Consider the following 20,759-nt stretch of genomic DNA (forward strand, 5'->3'; position numbering starts at 1 on the left):
CACCCGAGGAAAAGGCGGTGTGGCAGGAAAGAGGGGCCGTACAATCAGAAGGATTGTGGAGAGGGCCCGATGGGCGGCCAGTGCTCGCAGCAGAAGTGGCCCAGGAGAAAATCAAAGAAGCTCATGGGCTAGGTCATGTGGGAGTGGCCCAGATGGAAAGGGATTTGTGTCATTGGTGGCATCCCTACATGAAAAACCTGGTAAGGGAACATGTGAGAACCTGCCTGATTTGTGGACAATACAATCCAAAGCCCACCGTGAAACCAGAAATGGGTAAGTTTCCTTTGCCAGAAAGACCAGACCAGGAAATTGTGATTGATTACACTGACATGATAACCACTGTTCGAGGGTTTAGATATCTGTTGGTGTGTGTGGATGGTCTGACTGGCTGGCCAGAGGCGTGGCCAACGCGCAGAGAGGATAGTAAAACAGTGATCAAATGTCTGGTGAATTATTATGTCCCCTGGCATGGATTCCCAGAGAAGGTAAGATCAGATAATGGCACTCACTTTAAAAATCGAGATCTCGCTGAGGTGGAATGTATGTTGGGGTTGCAACATAGATATGGTACAGTTTACCATCCACAATCTCAGGGAAAAGTGGAAAGAATGAACCAAAATCTTAAAAACAAATTGGCAAAAATCTGTGCACAGACCAACTAGGTGCCTGGGCAGAAGAGATAAAACCACATTCCTTACCCCCCTTCCTGCTTCACACAGAAAGACAGGGAGGCAAGGTCAGGAGCCAGGCTCGCTAAGAATTAGAAAAACATGTGAAGATGCAGCTTTTATGACAAAGAGGGGGGCTGTGACTAGCTATAAAAGTCTGTGAAAGTTGCTACCATTTTGAGACATGCTGTCGAACCTCTGCAGGCATCTCTCCCGTCCGGACGTTGTAATGCTCTGACTGTTGAATTGTATGGAAATAAATGATTGTTGATTGAGCATTTATACACCGAGTATTGTCCTTCCTTCAGCCCAAAGATTCAAAGAATTGGGAGATTTCAACAGTCTTCAAGCAACTTAAACAAGTCCAGACGCTTTTCTTTGCAAGCTGATTTGACTACGATGACCTGGATGACTGAGAACCTTCACAGACATAATAAACACAAAGTTTTTGTTCTATAACATTTTTCTATCATTGCTTTATTATGGATTAGGTGCAAGAGTTGTTAAAATGTATAATTAAATAATAGATGGATTCAATAGCAAACTGTGCCTCGTTCTCAGATGGACAGCAAGTGGAATGTGATAGATGAGATGAGGAGATGGAAGGAAGAAGAGAGGCAAAGAGTGATTCACAGGCAGAGCTTAGTTTATTTCCCAGTTTTGTTGCCTTATGGTTCCAAGCGCCGTGACCAATCTTTGCGTTTTATTATTATCTCATAACACTTGTTTAATCAGCTACCCTCTCTCATGTGGACTGTTTAATATCTACAGTCTCAGATCAACACAGCCCTGCCCTCCAGCATTATCAGCAGCAAGAGCAGAAGCAACCCCCCAAACAGCAACATTGTACCCCATCAGGTAAAAAATGGGCTACGTTTGCTTTGCATTGTGCCCACCTGATGACAGTGATGTAGTGTGATGTGATTCCATATTAGATTCTTGATGAATGTGGGTTGTTGTTCTTCAGCCTGCTTCTATGTGCCCTTTTTAACTGTGAGCACCCGCCCCTTTAAACATCTCTGCACTGCCCTGACTAAATGTATATATAAACTGTCTCTATGGTTTACAGTCTGAGTCTGACAAGCTGTCAGCTGTTCATTTCTGCTATTTGAATTGTTAAAAGAAACAAACTATTCATTTAGCAGATTAACAAAAAGAATAGAGAGGCATCCAGTTATTGACATTTATATTATTTAGTTAAAGGTTTGAACAAAAAACAATTAAACACAGAGCCTCTTCCTGCTTTCTGGAATGAATCACAGCATGAAAACCCTTCCTCTTCTTCCTGCTCTCTAGCTCAGCACCTCCTGTCTGTCCATATCGTTCTGTGTTCCCTCCCCTTTAGATCTACATTATGAAGATGGGTGTAACCAACGTGTGTTAGAGCTGGCAGGCCCCATTCACAGCAGCAACACTTGTTGTTCAGATCAGACCAGTTTCTATATTAAGGAAGTGAAACTTACACAGTCACTGACACTGAGAGGAGAAATGGCGCAGAAAGGAGTTCAGCTGGACCGAGAAACCTTCTCTTGTTCGATCTGTTTGGATCTACTGAAGGATCCGGTGACTCTTCCCTGTGGACACAGCTACTGCATGAACTGTATTAAAAGCTTCTGGGATGAAGAGGAAAAGAAGAAAATCTACAGCTGCCCTCAGTGCCGGAGGACTTTCACAGCGAGGCCTGTCCTGGAGAAAAACACCATGTTAGCAGTTTTAGTGGAGCAGCTGAAGAAGACTGGACTCCAAGCTGCGCCTGCTGATCACTGCTATGCTGGACCTGAAGATGTGGCCTGTGATGTCTGCACTGGGAGAAAAATGAAAGCCTTCAAGTCCTGTTTTGTGTGTTTGGTCTCTTACTGTGAGAAACACCTTCAGACTCATTATGTAGCAGCTCAGTTAAAGAAACACAAGCTGGTGGAGCCCTCCAAGAAGCTCCAGGAGAACATCTGCTCTCGTCATGATGAGGTGATGAAGATGTTCTGCCGTACTGATCAGCAGAGTATCTGTTATCTCTGCCCTGTGGATGAACATAAAGGCCACGACACAGTCTCAGCTGCAGCAGAAAGGACTGAGAGGCAGAGAGAGCTGGAGGTGAGTCGACAAAACATCCAGCAGAGAATCCAGGACAGAGAGAAAGATGTGAAGCTGCTTCAACAGGAGGTGGAGGCCATCAATCAGTCTGCTGATCAAACAGTGGAGCACAGTGAGAAGATCTTCACTGAGCTGATCCATCTCATCCAGAAAAGAAGCTCTGATGTGAAGCAGCAGATCAGATCCCAGCAGGAAACTGAAGTGAGTCGAGTCAAAGAGCTTCAGGAGAAGCTGGAGCAGGAGATCACTGAGCTGAAGAGGAAAGATGCTGAGCTGAAGCAGCTCTCACACACAGAGGATCACATCCAGTTTCTACACAACTACCCCTCACTGTCAGCACTCAGTGAGTCTACAGACTCATCCAGCATCAATATCCGTCCTCTGAGCTACTTTGAGGATGTGACAGCAGCTGTGTCAGAGGTCAGAGATAAACTACAGGACATTCTGAGAGAGGACTGGACAAACATCTCACTGACAGTCACTGAAGTGGATGTTTTACTGTCACAACCAGAGCCAAAGACCAGAGCTGGATTCTTAATATTCATGTGAAATCACACTGGATCCAAACACAGCAAACACATGGCTGTTATTATCAGAGGGGAACAGAAAAGCAACATTTATGAATCAACAACAGTCTTATTCTGATCATCCAGACAGATTCACTAACAGGTCTCAGGTCCTGAGTAGAGAGAGTCTGACTGGACGTTGTTACTGGGAGGTGGAGTGGAGAGGGGGAGTTTTTGTAGCAGTCGCATACAAGAATATCAGCAGAAAAGGATATGAATGTGTTTTTGGATATAATGACAAATCTTGGGCATTAGATTGTATCAACAACAGTTTTATATTTCGGTACAACAACATCCAAACTCGTGTCTCAGGTCCTCGTTCCTCCAGAGTAGGAGTGTACCTGGATCACAGAGCAGGTATTTTGTCCTTCTACAGCGTCTCTGAAACCATGACTCTCCTCCACAGAGTCCAGACCACATTCACTCAGCCGCTCTATGCTGGACTGTTGGTTTACGATGATTATGGAGCCACTGCTGAGTTGATTAAAGTGAAATAGACTGAAGTCTTTCATATTGTTGTAAGTTTAAATCTGTATTTTAGTTCCCTTTTAGTTTCTCTCCATCATTATTGTGGTATTTATGTGCTGCACATAAATCAGATGTCAGTCAAACATTATGGGCAGTACCTCGACATCTTCAACATGTTGTCTTGATGTTTTTACGTTTTATAGGTGGAGCTCTTTCCTGTGTCTGTTCAGCCATGGAGACTATCAATGCTTATGGATATTTTTATTTGAAAAATTTCTCCACATGACAACATAAACTTCTCTATCTTCTAAATGTTTACTGAATATTTTTCTTAGGTATTTGTATGTTGTTGTTTCTCTTCACTGATCTTAACAGAGAAGTCTACAGACCTTCCTTTATCACACAGATTTTATTCTCATTTGTACATTTATAAAGAAAACAATTAATTACAGAGCAATAAGAAATTTTAAGAAAGTGCACTATATCATAATTTATAGTAAAGTGTATTAAAGCATCGTTAGTTAGTCACTTATTTAGTTTGGAGCTGTATCATCTGACACTGTAGAAACATTTCCTCCAGCTTCAGCACAGAATGTTAAAAACAGAACTATTAATGAGAACAAACAGTAGGAACACAGTATCAGCAAACATCATGGCTTAAAATGGAGAGTAAAAATCTAAAAAGAAATAAACAAATTAGTAAAAAGGATTTCCTGTTGACATGTTATTGGTCCTATCTTGTCTGCAGCACCTCCAGGATGCTTCTTATATGTTTCTGGTTATTTTTGCACCAATTTTAGTTTTTGTCAGTAGGAAGTTCAAGTTCAACTCAGTGTGTTTGTTTGTTTTTTTCAAACTGATGCCTGACCTTGAACACCAAACATCTGTCAATAAAGCAATGATATAAAATGCTTATATTAGTACTGAAAAACTGCATATCCACTTTACAAATATAAATAATGATATAAATCCACAGCTGAACTGGAGGAGCAGCTGATCTAGTTCACTCATGTGTTTCTGGACTAAGAGTTGGAGCAAATACCTTATGATTCAGTGATGTTTGTTTTTGTTAAATATTTTGTAGATCCAAGAGTGAGTTTGACTCATGATGATGATGTTCCGAATTAAACAAAGTTGGTCACAAATTCTTCAAAGCTGTTTATTAAGAATATATTCACTTGGACTCATGAGACAGGCTTGTGATCCAAGGGAGCCATCAACTGGACAATTACTGACATGACAACAAAAAAGCTAAGTACAGAGGGGGGAACAGAGGTGAAAATACTTGCTTTAAAGGATTGTAATGTTTCCTTTTAAAATAAGTCTCTAAGGTCAGACAAAGGGACAGAAACTCATAGCTTTCTACCAGCCCAATGACAAAACTATAAGTTGTTTTTTAACATCTACTTTTTCATCTATTTGGCAGTCACAGTGAAAAGTATAAACATTGGCACGCTTTGTCTTGTGATTCTGCTGTTCGTAAAAAATGACCATGCGCAAAGTACCAGACTTTAAGGCTTTGACTTGATGCCAATGGCCTGAGGAGGACAGTATTACCCTTGGACATGTGTAGTCTGCCGTCTACTCAATAGAAGAAGAAGAAGCGCGGAAATGGCACAACTGTCTTCAGTTTCTGGGAGAGTTTAACAATGAGAGACTGATGATGCAGAAGAAATCTCCGTGGTTAAAAACATTAAAAACAGTCGTCCAGGATGATGAGATCCGCCACTGGCTCAGACTGCTGTATATCAGCCGGAGACCCGAGATGAAGTCACGCAGCAGGTATGTAAAACTGTGATGTTCTCAATGAACTAACACAGGAACGATCTGAGCTCAGTCTGTAAGCTAACAGGCTAAAATCAGAGAGCAGCTAATCAAACAAGTGCGTCCGTTTTTTTTAAAGGTAAACTTTTAACAATAGACTTTCATGAGACACATCAAAACCAAACAGGGAGGGAAAGCTTCGGTTTTCTGCACTGTGCCACAGTTCGCTGTCTGCTTCGGTTCACGACGCCTCACTCCGGGGCTACAGACAGTTCTCTGCCGCCTGTGGTGCTCCTCACCTCCGTCTGCACCCACAGACTTCCCGAGGTGGAGGCAGGCCGGCAGGGACTTTGAGAGATGGGCTTTACTTTTAAAAATACCCCTTAATCAGGGTCTAACTCACTAAAAGATGGCCACATGTCTCTCTCCAACTTAATCTCTTTCTTTTAAGTAATTGTTTTTCATTGAAATGAAATTAATTGTTCAATAAAATGATTACATTTATAATTGAATTAAAGTTAAATGAATCAAGGTGATTTTGACTTTGCTAGTTAACAGGAAGAGAAACAAACTTACACAGGATAAAATGAAATTTGGACCCAGCAGAAAAAGTCAGATCACAGACAAACAGAAACATTCCTCTTTGGCTAAAATAAAATGCAGATTATTGCTCATCTGCAGTTTTAATCATGGTGAATAATTTATGATTCAGCCAAGTAAGATTCTTCTGTGTGGAGGTTTTTCCCCTGTCAAAAGGCATTGACCATTACCTTCATCTAAACATGGAATTTAAGTCATGTAGTTGCCGTTGTTTGTTTTTAAAGAGGTCATAATATTTTTGTGATGGTAGAAATTTATCTTCAAAGTAATAGTTATAAAGTGAATTAATAAGACTTTCCAACAAAGAGAGGGAGTCACATGGTGCTTCTGAAACATTTGTACAAACCTCTCTCACATATGTGAGCAACATGCTCACAGTGTACAGCCCTGCTGACTGAGGCTGCACCTTTACCTGTCTAATCTTTTTCTTTTTACTTTGTTCCTCAAGTCCCACATCAACATGAAGTGTAAGGAGGAGGAAGATCTGGCTGGCCAGCAGGTCTGGAAGCAGGAGAGGAACTTCAATCTGGACCAGGAGGACACAGATCCCCCACAGATCAAAGAGGAACAGGAGGAACTCTGCATCAGTCAAGAGGGAGAACAGCTTGTAGTGAAACACGAGGATGAAGGCATCGTCGTCTGGAGCGGGGAAGAGCGGCTCAGACAGCTGCGTAACATCTGGAAACCTGAGAAAGATTTACAGACCAGCGGTAAAACTGTAATCGCTTTTCTGAAGTGTTAACATTAATATTAAACCTACAGTTTGTATCAGTCAGATCTATTTAATGTGTATTCGTGAAAACATGACAGGGAGTTTTAAATGGACTGGTTCTTATATAGCGCTTTTCTACTCAATCTTGAGCACTCAAAGCGCTTTACAAAACTTGTGCATTCACCCACTCACTCCCATTCGCACAAGCACATTTTTCTTAGTGCTTTCTACCAACATTCAGACACACATTCCACAGATCAAAGAGCAACTTGAGGCAACTTGGAGTTAGTATCTTGCCCAAGGATATTTGAAATGCAGACTAGGTGAAGCCGGGAATCGAACCGATCAGTAGATGATCTGCTCTACCGCCTGAGCTACAGCCACCCCCAATAGTGAAGATTATTTTGAAAAATATCAAGATGTAGATCAGTTTCGAGATCAACTCCAAAATAGATCATCAGTCAGTCAGTAATAAGTGAGTTCTTTTTTGTTTGAAAGGTTTTTTTTACTCTTAATGTTGCTGAAAAATGTCAGAACTCAAGTTCTCATTTGCATCAGAGTGCACAAATAACTTCATTTTTACACACTTTTAATTTCACCTGCAAATGTGAGCAACATGCCCTCATTACAGACTTTAACTAAAACTTTATCTTCTCAGAAGTGTTTTTCTATAATTACATTTTTTTTATTGTTCGTTTAGACCTCCACCAGCAAACTGCCTGTAAGGAGGAGGAGTTTGTCGCCAATCAGCAGGAGAGGAACTCAAGTCTGGACCAGGAGGACCCAGATCCTCCACAGATTAAAGAGGAACAGGAGGAACTCTGCACCAGTCAGGAGCTGGAGGAGATTGTACTGAAGCAGGAGATCAATAGTTTTATGGTGACTTCTAGTTTTGAGGAAAGTGACCTCAGTGAATCAGAACCAAACGATGACCAGCTCCTTGCTCTTAACTTTCCTGAACCAGAGCTTGAGGAACAGGAAGAAAACCAGCATGTGGACTCGGGATCAACTAGAAATGCGGAGCTGAAGAAAAGGAGACGTCACAAAAACCGAACAGATAAGTCTCGGAGTGAAACTGATACAAGTAAAAAATCTGTAAGCTGTGACACTTGTGGAAAAACTTTTCAGTGTAAATCCAACCTGACGAGACACATGAGAGTTCACACAAGTGAGAAGCCACATTCTTGTAGCACCTGTGGGAAAAGATTCATTTGGAAATCAGGATTGGAAACTCGCGTAAGGATCCACACAGGCGAGAAGCCATATTTTTGCATCACCTGTGGGAAAAGATTTAATAAGAAATCCGGATTTGAAAGTCACGTGAGAATCCACACAGGCGAGAAGCCGTATTTCTGTAGCACATGTGGGAAAAGATTTGGTAAGAAATCAGGACTAGAAACTCATTTGAGAATCCACACCGGTGAGAAAGCGTATTCTTGCAACGTCTGTAGGAAAGAGTTTAGAGACTTGTCGACTATGAAAAGTCACAGAAGGATCCACACAGGTGAGAAACCATATATTTGTAGCTCCTGTGGGGAAAGATTCAGTTGGAAATCAGGACTGAATTTTCATCTAAGGATCCACCTGAGTGACAAACCAAATCACTGCAGCACCCGAGGTAGAAAATGACCTCATGCTCCAAGTCACGGTACATTTCCTGTCCACAGCAGTGAAGGGCACTCTATGTTGTTTGTTCCAGCCCTGACTTTATGTTTCTCTAAGCTTGATATTTTTTTTATTGGTCTTTAAAGGTGACACAAATATTTATTGAACATGGATGCTCTTTTAATATTTACCACAGAAACTTGTATTTCTTCTTCAGTATAGAAGAAAACAAACATGAAAATGAGTTTTTCATCACTTGTTCCTTGTAACAACCATGATGTGATTCCTTTTTATCAGCCAATAAATAAGTTTTGATACACAGGACTAAAGATTTAAAAAAGTTCAAGACAAGTATACAATTTTTATTTAAATATGTTTTCTTTGTGATTTATGTTAATGAAGGTTATACTTCAGTATGGCTTTGACCTGGTTGTCCTGGTTCTTCTTAGCAACATGTTGCAAGATTTGATTAAAAATGTTTGTGACTAATTTTGTGTATTGTGTAATCCCTGCTAAATAAAAGCAGTTAAATGTGCTATATTGGCTCATGATAAGTGTTTATATCATTTTGCCTAAATGCAAGTAAACTCAATGTTTGCCAACTCTGTGTGTGCAGTTTGCTTCATAAGTACAGTAACAGAACTTAAACTACATGGAGCCTATTTTGATTACATCATTACAGTTGTAGATATTATTCATAGTTCATATTTCACAGTGTGCTGCAATCTTCTCCACAGACCTGCATTGCTCTCTGTTCAGACCCGTCATCTTCAAGATGTCCACTAGATGTCGTCAGAGTTCCCCCACTTTCCTCATCTATTGTGTTGCCATTACGTGAGCCTGCTTAAAACCTACAGTCCTTTACATATGGGTTCATTCAGGGTCATGTTTAGTGGGCAGGTTTAGTGCGATGAAGGAAACTCGTTTTCTTTAACTTTACCTCTCAGTAAGTAACTGGAGTAACAGACTCACTGATTCCTCCCCACCTGCTGGACATGAACCAGCTGACTGACACTTGTTTTCATTTTCTCATTCATAAAGTTGCTACCAGTTCAATTCATTTATATTTATATATAGTGCCAAAAAAACAACAGTTGCCTCAAGGTGCTTTATATTGTAAGGTAAAGAATGTAAAAACCTCCACAATTGAACAAGCTGAAAAGAGCAAATGCTTGGCAGCAGTGGCAGAAACAGGCTTTCTGTCGTAATCACTGTAAAACACTAATCACTGGTCAGTCATTTGTTGTGTTGCAATCGGTTACACTGAGGGAAAAAATTTCACAACTGGATCTCGGAGATAATGTGAATATTTGTGAAAATATGTGAAGATGAGGCTGAAATAACTCTGAGACTCTAAAACATGATGAAATGCTTACATATTGAAATGTGTGTAGTAACATGACCTACAGCTTGTTTAAGAACTCGTGATTTTTTTCCCCTGTTGGCATAAGGTGAAATCCTGCATAAAGGAGGTGACCTTTGCTCCCTGACTCAGACGTGATAAACATGACCCAAATCATTCACGTTGGTGCCAAATAATGTTTTGTTAAAGTTTAACAAGCTTTCCCAGCCTGAAACTGCCAGACAAACAAATCACCTGTTGGAGATGCTGGTTTAGCTCCCTGGGTAAAGTGGGTGACCCAGATGCTAAAGCCCAGCTATGACTCCTGCCTGAGGACTTTTAGTCTTGGTTTGCATCCAACTTTTCTGCCACAATAGTTCAATTTTCTTAATAAAACACCAAATTACAACAAGTTACCTCGAGGCAGTTTATATTGAAGGCACTTTATTTGAAGGTAAAGATCCGACAATAATACAGAGAAACAACAGGTAGAAGCAATGGAAGATTGAAAATAACGGTTGTCATTACTTTTCATTCAGTCATATATTAAGATACAGAAACACCATCTGTTGTGTGTAAAGATGAACAGTAGGGGTAGGGTGATTTTCACCAGATCAAAGCCATGGATTCACAATTATGGTTTGGTGCTGTTGAGTACCTGGATAGAAAATGCACATGTGGAATGGTAGAAAGTGTTCAGCATGCTTTGATGATCTGCTTCAACTATGCTGGGGTGAGCATTACAGACTGCTTCTTAAATTTAATAACCAAATTGCATCAATGGGGAACTATAAATTCTACATTTGGATTTCTGATTATTATTTCTGGCTGATTTTCATTAGATCGACCTGAGTAGGGCAGCGACAGATGTGTGCGGTCCAGAAGTAGAAGAAGAAGAAAGAGGAGAGCAGAAATGATGACATTCTAGGCTCGCTTTTCACCTTTGATGTACTCTTAGCAGGAAGACTTTGGTTTGGTGATGTGTTAGAGATAATTTAGTGGTTGAAGCTACTGTGGACTGACCAGATCTGCCATCAGCTCAGAGTGCTGGATATCACCGCAAACCTGAGACAAAGTCATACAGAACAGGTGTGTAAAACTGTGATGGTCACTGTGATGGGTGCATGCAACCACACAACTGAGACACTTAGTAATATTCATTTGGTCTTTTGTCTTATGTTTACGTTATGCTTTAAAGTTTCTGTGATCATAAGTTAACTAATTTGACGTTTTGAGGTTACCTGTAGTGATGTGACGTTCTGTATCGAGGCTTCGGAGCGTGTGTCGAGTAATGGAGGGGGCGTTTCCGCGATGCGCGTATCGAGGCTTGCTTCATTTATGGGAGGAGCTGAAAATGATGACGTCCGAAGCCTCGCTGCCCGGCTGTACCACGTGACTGGTTCATGAAGTGGTTCGAACTTTGCCGCGAGATATGACAGCGATATAAACCCTCAGACTTCATTCAAAATGTGGGTGTTTGATGGAGAGTTGCGGTTAGTGAGAGTTTGGAGACAGTTTGGAGGTTTATGAGAGTGAGGAGAGAAAGTCAGGAGAGAATGGAGCCAGCTAAGAAGAGGAGGATGTCCTCCCCTGTGTGGGAACATTGTGATTTTATTCCTCCCAACAAGCTATGTAAATTTCTACAGAAGATGTATTTTCATGATACTGATGCTGCAATACAATTTATGTTAAGCTGTCTTGACTTTTGTACAAGGTGAAGTGTTTGCTATGTGCCAGGGAGCTGGGATATAACAACAACACCTCATCCATGCTTAGGCACTACAGAGCTTTGCATGAGAATAAGGGGAACACCGATTGTGGAGCAAGACCAGGTGAGCCATCAAATGCCATGATAATACAGCATGCAGTAATGTTACTAAATGATATAACAATATTATACAACTGTAATAAGTTACATGTGTGATATTTATATTTGTGCTTTGTCTTTATTGTCTTTCCTCAGGAGAACAATCTCAAATAGATGAAGACCTGGTCAGCATGGTGATTGAGGACTCCCAGCCATTTAGCATTGTGGAGGACAAAGGATTCAAAAGATGTGTTAAATCATTAAATCCTAGCTATGTTCTCCCCACTAAAAAGGCCATAAAAGCAGTGAAAATTTAGTTTTTACAGAATAAAATGTGAACAGGCAGGACTGTGTAGCTGTCCATACCTCAACGTTACAACCGCACAACCACTGTCCACACCCCAACCACACCTCACCTCACAGTAAATGATCATTTGCATTTTAAGCATTTCCAAATAATAATTTTCCATACTGCCAGTATAAATATACACAGTATACTGCCATCACTACAATATACATGTTTTACACACTCCTTTTGTTGTTGACATTTACAGGCTGTGTGCAAAAGGCCACACTCTTCAAATTCATGCCAGCTATTATTTTTACGTCCAGTAGGTGTCCTGCTAGAGCAAATGAAGCTTCAAGAAGCTTTGCACTGGGGTGAACCAATTGGATGAAAAGCTTCAGTGCTTCACGAAGCTTCATCTGCCCATCACTAGCATAGACTTTGCTTTGCATTGTTTGTTATTTTATATAGGTATGTTATATTGATTATATTTCTGCTCTTTCTCAGTTACCTGACCTCCGCTCCAGTCCTTCCTGGTTTGGCTGAAAGAGGAGGCTGAGGGTGGAGCTGGTTTAAATGCAGAAGCCAATAAAGTGGAGTGGACCATCTATTGTGATCATGCAGGGGGAATGGGGTTCTTCTTGAATGATGGTTATCTGTTATCCCTTTAGTTTTCACCTTTGGTTTATATAATGGTTTATTCATTTGCTATATAACTGGAGCTGTTTCTCATTTGGGCAGGTCAGTTTGAGTTATGTTTTTGTTAAGTGATTTTTGAGTAGCAGTCTGTTAAGGTAACCTCTTTTATGGGCCCACTTGGTTCTTACAAACTTTATTTTTTGTTATTTTGAATTTTTGTAATCATTTTGTCCTTTTTGGGGTATAATAAAACCCATTTTTTTGAAGATTACATTTGTGCCTGTGTGTTCCTGGCGGCTTGGATCATGACAATTGGTGGCAGCAGTGGGATTCAGCCAGTGTAAAAGAAAAAATACACACACAAAAAAGGCACAGGTTTTTTTTGTTTTTTTTTCTCTTTCCCCCCCACTCCTTATCAAACCATGCAGAGGAGCACGGAGTGCGAGAGCAGTCCGAGGAGATGTACCAAGCCAGCAAATGGGCTCAGAAGGACAAGTCGATGGAGAACAGGAGGAGAATGGAACTTCTGGAGGGGTAGACAGCACTGAGGGCCGAGGTAGGGAACCAACGATATCGGATCTGATCTCTCTTCTCCGTTCACATATGGGGCAGCAGGAGGCCAGAGAGGTTAAACAGAAGGAGCAAAGTGCAAAGCAAGAAGAACATTTTAAAGCACTTCAACACCAGTTTCAGTTGTTACAGGTAGAAGTACAAGCCCGCACTTCTCCAGTGCCTGAAGGTCAGGCAGCTGAATCACCTGATCCAGAATCTCTAGATGACGACATTGTTCCTCAAGCTGGTCCTAGTATATCAGCTACTGGTTTATCAGGTCAGTCCCATTTTCTGGAGCCTAAGTTGCAAAAACTTACCAACGAGGATGATATTGAACATTTTTTGATTACCTTCGAACGCATTGCACTGGCCTGTCGGTGGCGGAGACATGATTGGGTTTTTCACCTTGTACCGCTGCTTACGGGCAAAGCAAGAGGTGCATATGTACATATGGATGTTGATGATTCTTTGGATTATGATAAGGTTAAGGCAGCTATTCTTTATAAACATGATATCAATCCTGAGACCTATAGGCAGAGATTTCGATCTCTTGATGTAAACCCTGCAGAAAGCCCTAAAGAGTTGTATGCACGGCTGAAGGAGCTTTATGTAAAATGGGTCCACCCTGAAGATAAAACCGTTCAGGACATTGGGGAAATCATCATTCTTGAGCAATATTTACGAATGCTATCTCCTGAGTTGCAGGTGTGGATAAAAGAGCATAATCCACCCTCTGCTGCAGAGGCTGCAAAGCTGGCTGATGTTTTTGTGGCGGCACGGAAAAAGGGACAGCCTTGGAGCTTTATGACTTGGAAAACGAAGGACAGCCGGAAATCACTCCCGCAGAGACGAGCTGCCAATGTGAGTAGGGCTTCATATAGCCATTCACCCGATGGGTCTTTGAAGTCCCCGGCCAAAACCTTGGTATGCTATCTTTGTGGTATGGAAGGTCATACAAAGCCCATGTGCCCTGAAAACTCAGCTAAATTAACCCAAATGTGCTTTGTGCCCCGAAGCCATGATAACTGAGATAAAATTAGACAGAGGGTTAAAGATGACATCAGTTGAGATTAATGGTGATACATTAAAGGCACTAATTGATACAGGTAGTACACAGACTCTTGTACACAGACAGTTTGTCCCCTTAAATAGTATTAATATGACTGAAACGATTCCTGTTTGTTGTGTTCATGGAGATGAAAAGCCTTATCCAACAGCGGATCTATACATCAAGGTGCAAGGACAGGTTTATCTCCTGAATATTGGGGTTGCGGATAATTTGCCATTCCCTGTTATATTAGGCCGAGATCTACCTGTGCTGTTTGACCTTTTGGATTATAGCCACACATGCAATGTTGCAGTAACTAGGGCTCAAGCTAGGAAGCCAGCAGATGCCACTCAGACCCTTAGTGCTCTGCCATTTTATGAGGCAGAATTAGAGACGGCACCCGGGAAATTGCGCAAGTCCCGCAGGGAGAGGAGGCGAGAGAAGTTTCATCATACTATTGTGAAAGCATCTCCCGTCTGTGAACCTGAGATGCCTTTGGACTTTAAAGTCCCAGCTAATATCACTGAGATGCAACACAATGATCCAGTATTAGCACCCTTTTTTCAGAAAGCCAAAAAACAAGGACATGAGATGGAACCAGATATTAACAGCAGTGAGGAATTTTTTCTGAAAGATGGCATTCTTTATCGCCGGCAAAGATCACAGGTACAGCTGATGGTTCCTAGTGGAGTCAGGGAGGTGGTACTGAATTTGGGGCACTCTGTGCCGTGGGCAGGACATTTAGGGAAGCATAAAACCATGGCTCGCATTAGGAAGTATTTCCACTGGCCGGGCCTGCGTGCTGACGTGGCCCAATTTTGTAAAAGCTGCCCTCAGTGCCAAAAGACTTCCATCAAAACCCCCTCCAGGGCTCCACTTCAGCCTTTGCCAGTTATTAGCACCCCATTTGAACGGTTGGGGATGGATGTTGTCGGACCTGTTGAGAAAAGCAGGGCAGGGAACCGTTACATGCTGGTAATAACTGATTATGCCACAAAGTACCCTGAAGTTTTTCCTCTGAAATCTGTAAAGGCCAAGTCTGTGGCTTTTTGTCTGGTGCAATTTTTCTCAAGGGTGGGATTCCCTCGTGAGATCCTGACAGACCGTGGGACTAATTTTATGTCAACTTTATTAAAGCAGGTCCACCAGCTTCTTGGCATCAAAGGGCTAAGGACTACTCCATACCATCCTCAAACGGATGGCCTGACGGAGCGCTTTAACCAGACCCTGAAGCAGATGTTGCGCAAGTTTGTGAATGACACTGGTACTGACTGGGATCAGTGGCTGCCTTATCTGCTCTTTGCGTATAGAGAAGTACCCCAAGCTTCTACTGGCTTCTCACCTTTTGAACTGTTATATGGTCACGAAGTAAGGGGGCCCCTCTCTTTGCTGAAAGAAATGTGGGAGGGTGACCGAAGTGGGGCAGGGGCTACTAATGTCATCTCATATGTTATACAGATGAGGGAGCGACTGGAGAAGATGACTGAGCTAGCCCAAGCTCATATGGGAGCTGCCCAGCAACATCAGAAGGTCTGGTATGATCGGTCAGCTCGGGAGAGGTCATTTGAACCTGGACAAAAGGTACTTGTACTCCTTCCGAGTGAACCATCTAAGAGCGAGTGGTGCAACCCAGTGGTTTTGGTCCCAAAGAAGGATAGTAGCCTGCGGTTTTGTATTGATTTCAAGTACTTGAATGCCATCTCAAAGTTCGATTCATACCCTACACCTAGGGTTGATGATCTGATTGAGCGACTTGGGAAAGCCCAGTACCTGACGACTCTAGATCTCTGCAAAGGCTATTGGCAGGTGCCACTTACTCAGCGCTCAAGGGAACTGACTGCCTTCCGGACACCATGGGGGCTATTCCAATTCACAGTCCTGCCTTTTGGTTTGCATGGAGCCCCTGCAACCTTTCAGAGGCTGATGGATCGGGTACTGTGTGGTTTGTCAGAGTTCGCGGCAGCATATCTGGACGATATTGTGATTTACAGCCAAACCTGGGAGGAGCACCTCAAACATCTAGAAAAGGTACTAGAGCGTCTCAGAGAAGCTGGGCTGACTGCTAATTCGGCAAAATGTGTTTTTGCCAAGGCTGAAACTGAATACCTGGGATTTGTCATAGGTAATGGGGTGATAAAACCACAAGTGAGCAAAATCAGCGCCATTGAATCCTGCAGTTTGCCACAGACAAGGAAACAACTTAGATCATTTCTTGGCATGGCAGGGTTCTACCACAGATTTATCCCTCATTTCTCTGCCAGGGCGTCTCCCCTCACTGATCTAACAGGTTCTAGGTGCCCTAACCCTCAGCACTATCAGCAGCAAGAGCAGAAGCAACCCCCCAAACAGCAACATTGTACCCCATCAGGTAAAAAATGGGCTACGTTTGCTTTGCATTGTGCCCACCTGATGACAGTGATGTAGTGTGATGCGATTCCATATTAGATTCTTGATGAATGTGGGTTGTTGTTCTTCAGCCTGCTTCTATGTGCCCTTTTTAACTGTGAGCACCCGCCCCTTTAAACATCTCTGCACTGCCCTGACTAAATGTATATATAAACTGTCTCTATGGTTTACAGTCTGAGTCTGACAAGCTGTCAGCTGTTCATTTCTGCTATTTGAATTGTTAAAAGAAACAAACTATTCATTTAGCAGATTAACAAAAAGAATAGAGAGGCATCCAGTTATTGACATTTATATTATTTAGTTAAAGGTTTGAACAAAAAACAATTAAACACAGAGCCTCTTCCTGCTTTCTGGAATGAATCACAGCATGAAAACCCTTCCTCTTCTTCCTGCTCTCTAGCTCAGCACCTCCTGTCTGTCCATATCGTTCTGTGTTCCCTCCCCTTTAGATCTACATTATGAAGATGGGTGTAACCAACGTGTGTTAGAGCTGGCAGGCCCCATTCACAGCAGCAACACTTGTTGTTCAGATCAGACCAGTTTCTATAATAAGGAAGTGAAACTCACACAGTCACTGACACTGAGAGGAGAAATGGCGCAGAAAGGAGTTCAGCTGGACCGAGAAACCTTCTCTTGTTCGATCTGTTTGGATCTACTGAAGAATCCGGTGGCTCTTCCCTGTGGACACAGCTACTGCATGAAGTGTATTGAAAGCTTCTGGGATGAAGAGGAAAAGAAGAAAATCTACAGCTGCCCTCAGTGCCGGAGGACTTTCACAGCGAGGCCTGTCCTGGAGAAAAACACCATGTTAGCAGTTTTAGTGGAGCAGCTGAAGAAGACTGGACTCCAAGCTGCTCCTGCTGATCACTGCTATGCTGGACCTGAAGATGTGGCCTGTGATGTCTGCACTGGAAGAAAAATGAAAGCCTTCAAGTCCTGTTTAGTCTGTCTGGCATCTTACTGTGAGAAACACCTTCAGCCTCATTATGATGTGGCTCCATTAAAGAAACACAAGCTGGTGGAGCCCTCCAAGAAGCTCCAGGAGAACATCTGCTCTCGTCATGATGAGGTGATGAAGATGTTCTGCCGTACTGATCAGCAGAGTATCTGTTATCTCTGCCCTGTGGATGAACATAAAGGCCACGACACAGTCTCAGCTGCAGCAGAAAGGACTGAGAGGCAGAGAGAGCTGGAGGTGAGTCGACAAAACATCCAGCAGAGAATCCAGGACAGAGAGAAAGATGTGAAGCTGCTTCAACAGGAGGTGGAGGCCATCAATCAGTCTGCTGATCAAACAGTGGAGCACAGTGAGAAGATCTTCACTGAGCTGATCCATCTCATCCAGAAAAGAAGCTCTGATGTGAAGCAGCAGATCAGATCCCAGCAGGAAACTGAAGTGAGTCGAGTCAAAGAGCTTCAGGAGAAGCTGGAGCAGGAGATCACTGAGCTGAAGAGGAAAGATGCTGAGCTGAAGCAGCTCTCACACACAGAGGATCACATCCAGTTTCTACACAACTACCCCTCACTGTCAGCACTCAGTGAGTCTACAGACTCATCCAGCATCAATATCCGTCCTCTGAGCTACTTTGAGGATGTGACAGCAGCTGTGTCAGAGGTCAGAGATAAACTACAGGACATTCTGAGAGAGGAATGGACAAACATCTCACTGACAGTCACTGAAGTGGATGTTTCACTGTCACAACCAGAGCCAAAGACCAGAGCTGAATTCTTAAAATATTCATGTGAAATCACACTGGATCCAAACACAGCAAACACACATCTGTTATTATCAGAGGGGAACAGAAAAGCAACATTTATGGAACAACAACAGTCTTATTCTCATCATCCAGACAGATTCACTAACAGGCGTCAGGTCCTGAGTAGAGAGAGTCTGACTGGACGTTGTTACTGGGAGGTGGAGTGGAGAGGGAGAGTTTATGTAGCAGTCGCATACAAGAATATCAGCAGAAAAGGATATGGATGGGGTTATGAATGTGGATTTGGATGTAATGACAAATCTTGGTCATTAGAGTGTTACAACAACAGTTTTACATTTTGGTACAACAACATCCAAACTCCTGTCTCAGGTCCTCGTTCCTCCAGAGTAGGAGTGTACCTGGATCACAGAGCAGGTATTTTGTCCTTCTACAGCGTCTCTGAAACCATGACTCTCCTCCACAGAGTCCAGACCACATTCACTCAGCCGCTCTATGCTGGACTGTTGGTTGGAGCCACTGCTGAGTTGATTAAAGTGAAATAGACTGAAGTCTTTCATATTGTTGTAAGTTTAAATCTGTATTTTAGTTCCCTTTTAGTTTCTCTCCATCATTATTGTGGTATTTATGTGCTGCACATAAATCAGATGTCAGTCAAACATTATGGGCAGTACCTCGACATCTTCAACATGTTGTCTTGATGTTTTTACGTTTTATAGGTGGAGCTCTTTCCTGTGTCTGTTCAGCCATGGAGACTATCAATGCTTATGGATATTTTTATTTGAAAAATTTCTCCACATGACAACATAAACTTCTCTATCTTCTAAATGTTTACTGAATATTTTTCTTAGGTATTTGTATGTTGTTGTTTCTCTTCACTGATCTTAACAGAGAAGTCTACAGACCTTCCTTTATCACACAGATTTTATTCTCATTTGTACATTTATAAAGAAAACAATTAATTACAGAGCAATAAGAAATTTTAAGAAAGTGCACTATATCATAATTTATAGTAAAGTGTATTAAAGCATCGTTAGTTAGTCACTTATTTAGTTTGGAGCTGTATCATCTGACACTGTAGAAACATTTCCTCCAGCTTCAGCACAGAATGTTAAAAACAGAACTATTAATGAGAACAAACAGTAGGAACACAGTATCAGCAAACATCATGGCTTAAAATGGAGAGTAAAAATCTAAAAAGAAATAAACAAATTAGTAAAAAGGATTTCCTGTTGACATGTTATTGGTCCTATCTTGTCTGCAGCACCTCCAGGATGCTTCTTATATGTTTCTGGTTATTTTTGCACCAATTTTAGTTTTTGTCAGTAGGAAGTTCAAGTTCAACTCAGTGTGTTTGTTTGTTTTTTTCAAACTGATGCCTGACCTTGAACACCAAACATCTGTCAATAAAGCAATGATATAAAATGCTTATATTAGTACTGAAAAACTGCATATCCACTTTACAAATATAAATAATGATATAAATCCACAGCTGAACTGGAGGAGCAGCTGATCTAGTTCACTCATGTGTTTCTGGACTAAGAGTTGGAGCAAATACCTTATGATTCAGTGATGTTTGTTTTTGTTAAATATTTTGTAGATCCAAGAGTGAGTTTGACTCATGATGATGATGTTCCGAATTAAACAAAGTTGGTCACAAATTCTTCAAAGCTGTTTATTAAGAATATATTCACTTGGACTCATGAGACAGGCTTGTGATCCAAGGGAGCCATCAACTGGACAATTACTGACATGACAACAAAAAAGCTAAGTACAGAGGGGGGAACAGAGGTGAAAATACTTGCTTTAAAGGATTGTAATGTTTCCTTTTAAAATAAGTCTCTAAGGTCAGACAAAGGGACAGAAACTCATAGCTTTCTACCAGCCCAATGACAAAACTATAAGTTGTTTTTTAACATCTACTTTTTCATCTATTTGGCAGTCACAGTGAAAAGTATAAACATTGGCACGCTTTGTCTTGTGATTCTGCTGTTCGTAAAAAATGACCATGCGCAAAGTACCAGACTTTAAGGCTTTGACTTGATGCCAATGGCCTGAGGAGGACAGTATTACCCTTGGACATGTGTAGTCTGCCGTCTACTCAATAGAAGAAGAAGAAGCGCGGAAATGGCACAACTGTCTTCAGTTTCTGGGAGAGTTTAACAATGAGAGACTGATGATGCAGAAGAAATCTCCGTGGTTAAAAACATTAAAAACAGTCGTCCAGGATGATGAGATCCGCCACTGGCTCAGACTGCTGTATATCAGCCGGAGACCCGAGATGAAGTCACGCAGCAGGTATGTAAAACTGTGATGTTCTCAATGAACTAACACAGGAACGATCTGAGCTCAGTCTGTAAGCTAACAGGCTAAAATCAGAGAGCAGCTAATCAAACAAGTGCGTCCGTTTTTTTTAAAGGTCAACTTTTAACAATAGACTTTCATGAGACACATCAAAACCAAACAGGGAGGGAAAGCTTCGGTTTTCTG

The 20,759-nt window shown here is 41.8% G+C and overlaps 2 protein-coding genes across 3 annotated transcripts in view; both read left to right on the forward strand.

Moving 5' to 3' along the window:
* LOC309694722 (uncharacterized protein) overlaps positions 1–19,917 on the forward strand; it is a 28,863-nt gene extending 8,946 nt beyond the window's left edge. The window contains 6 exon segments of the mRNA XM_082514931.1: positions 2,014–3,295; positions 3,297–3,813; positions 15,289–15,516; positions 15,607–16,270; positions 16,436–16,516; positions 17,004–19,917. Coding sequence (XP_082371057.1) covers positions 2,157–3,295; positions 3,297–3,813; positions 15,289–15,516; positions 15,607–16,270; positions 16,436–16,516; positions 17,004–18,814 — 4,440 coding nt within the window. The 5' untranslated portion in view covers positions 2,014–2,156 and the 3' untranslated portion in view covers positions 18,815–19,917.
* LOC309694553 (uncharacterized protein) lies at positions 6,581–9,010 on the forward strand. 2 transcript variants are annotated; one of them, XM_082514738.1, is made up of 2 exons: positions 6,581–6,875; positions 7,570–9,010. In XM_082514738.1, exons 1-2 carry the CDS (start codon positions 6,618–6,620, stop codon positions 7,723–7,725), a joined length of 414 nt encoding a protein of 137 aa, XP_082370864.1. In that variant the 5' UTR covers positions 6,581–6,617; the 3' UTR covers positions 7,726–9,010. The 2 variants fall into 2 exon arrangements, with proteins under 2 accessions (XP_082370864.1, XP_082370863.1); XM_082514737.1 differs by having other exon boundaries at positions 6,586–6,867.
* Positions 19,918–20,759: the final 842 nt, after the last annotated feature.

The sequence above is a fragment of the Aulonocara stuartgranti genome, assembly GCF_965226115.1.
Source record: "Aulonocara stuartgranti genome assembly, chromosome: 18".
Taxonomy (NCBI): Eukaryota; Metazoa; Chordata; class Actinopteri; order Cichliformes; family Cichlidae; genus Aulonocara; species Aulonocara stuartgranti.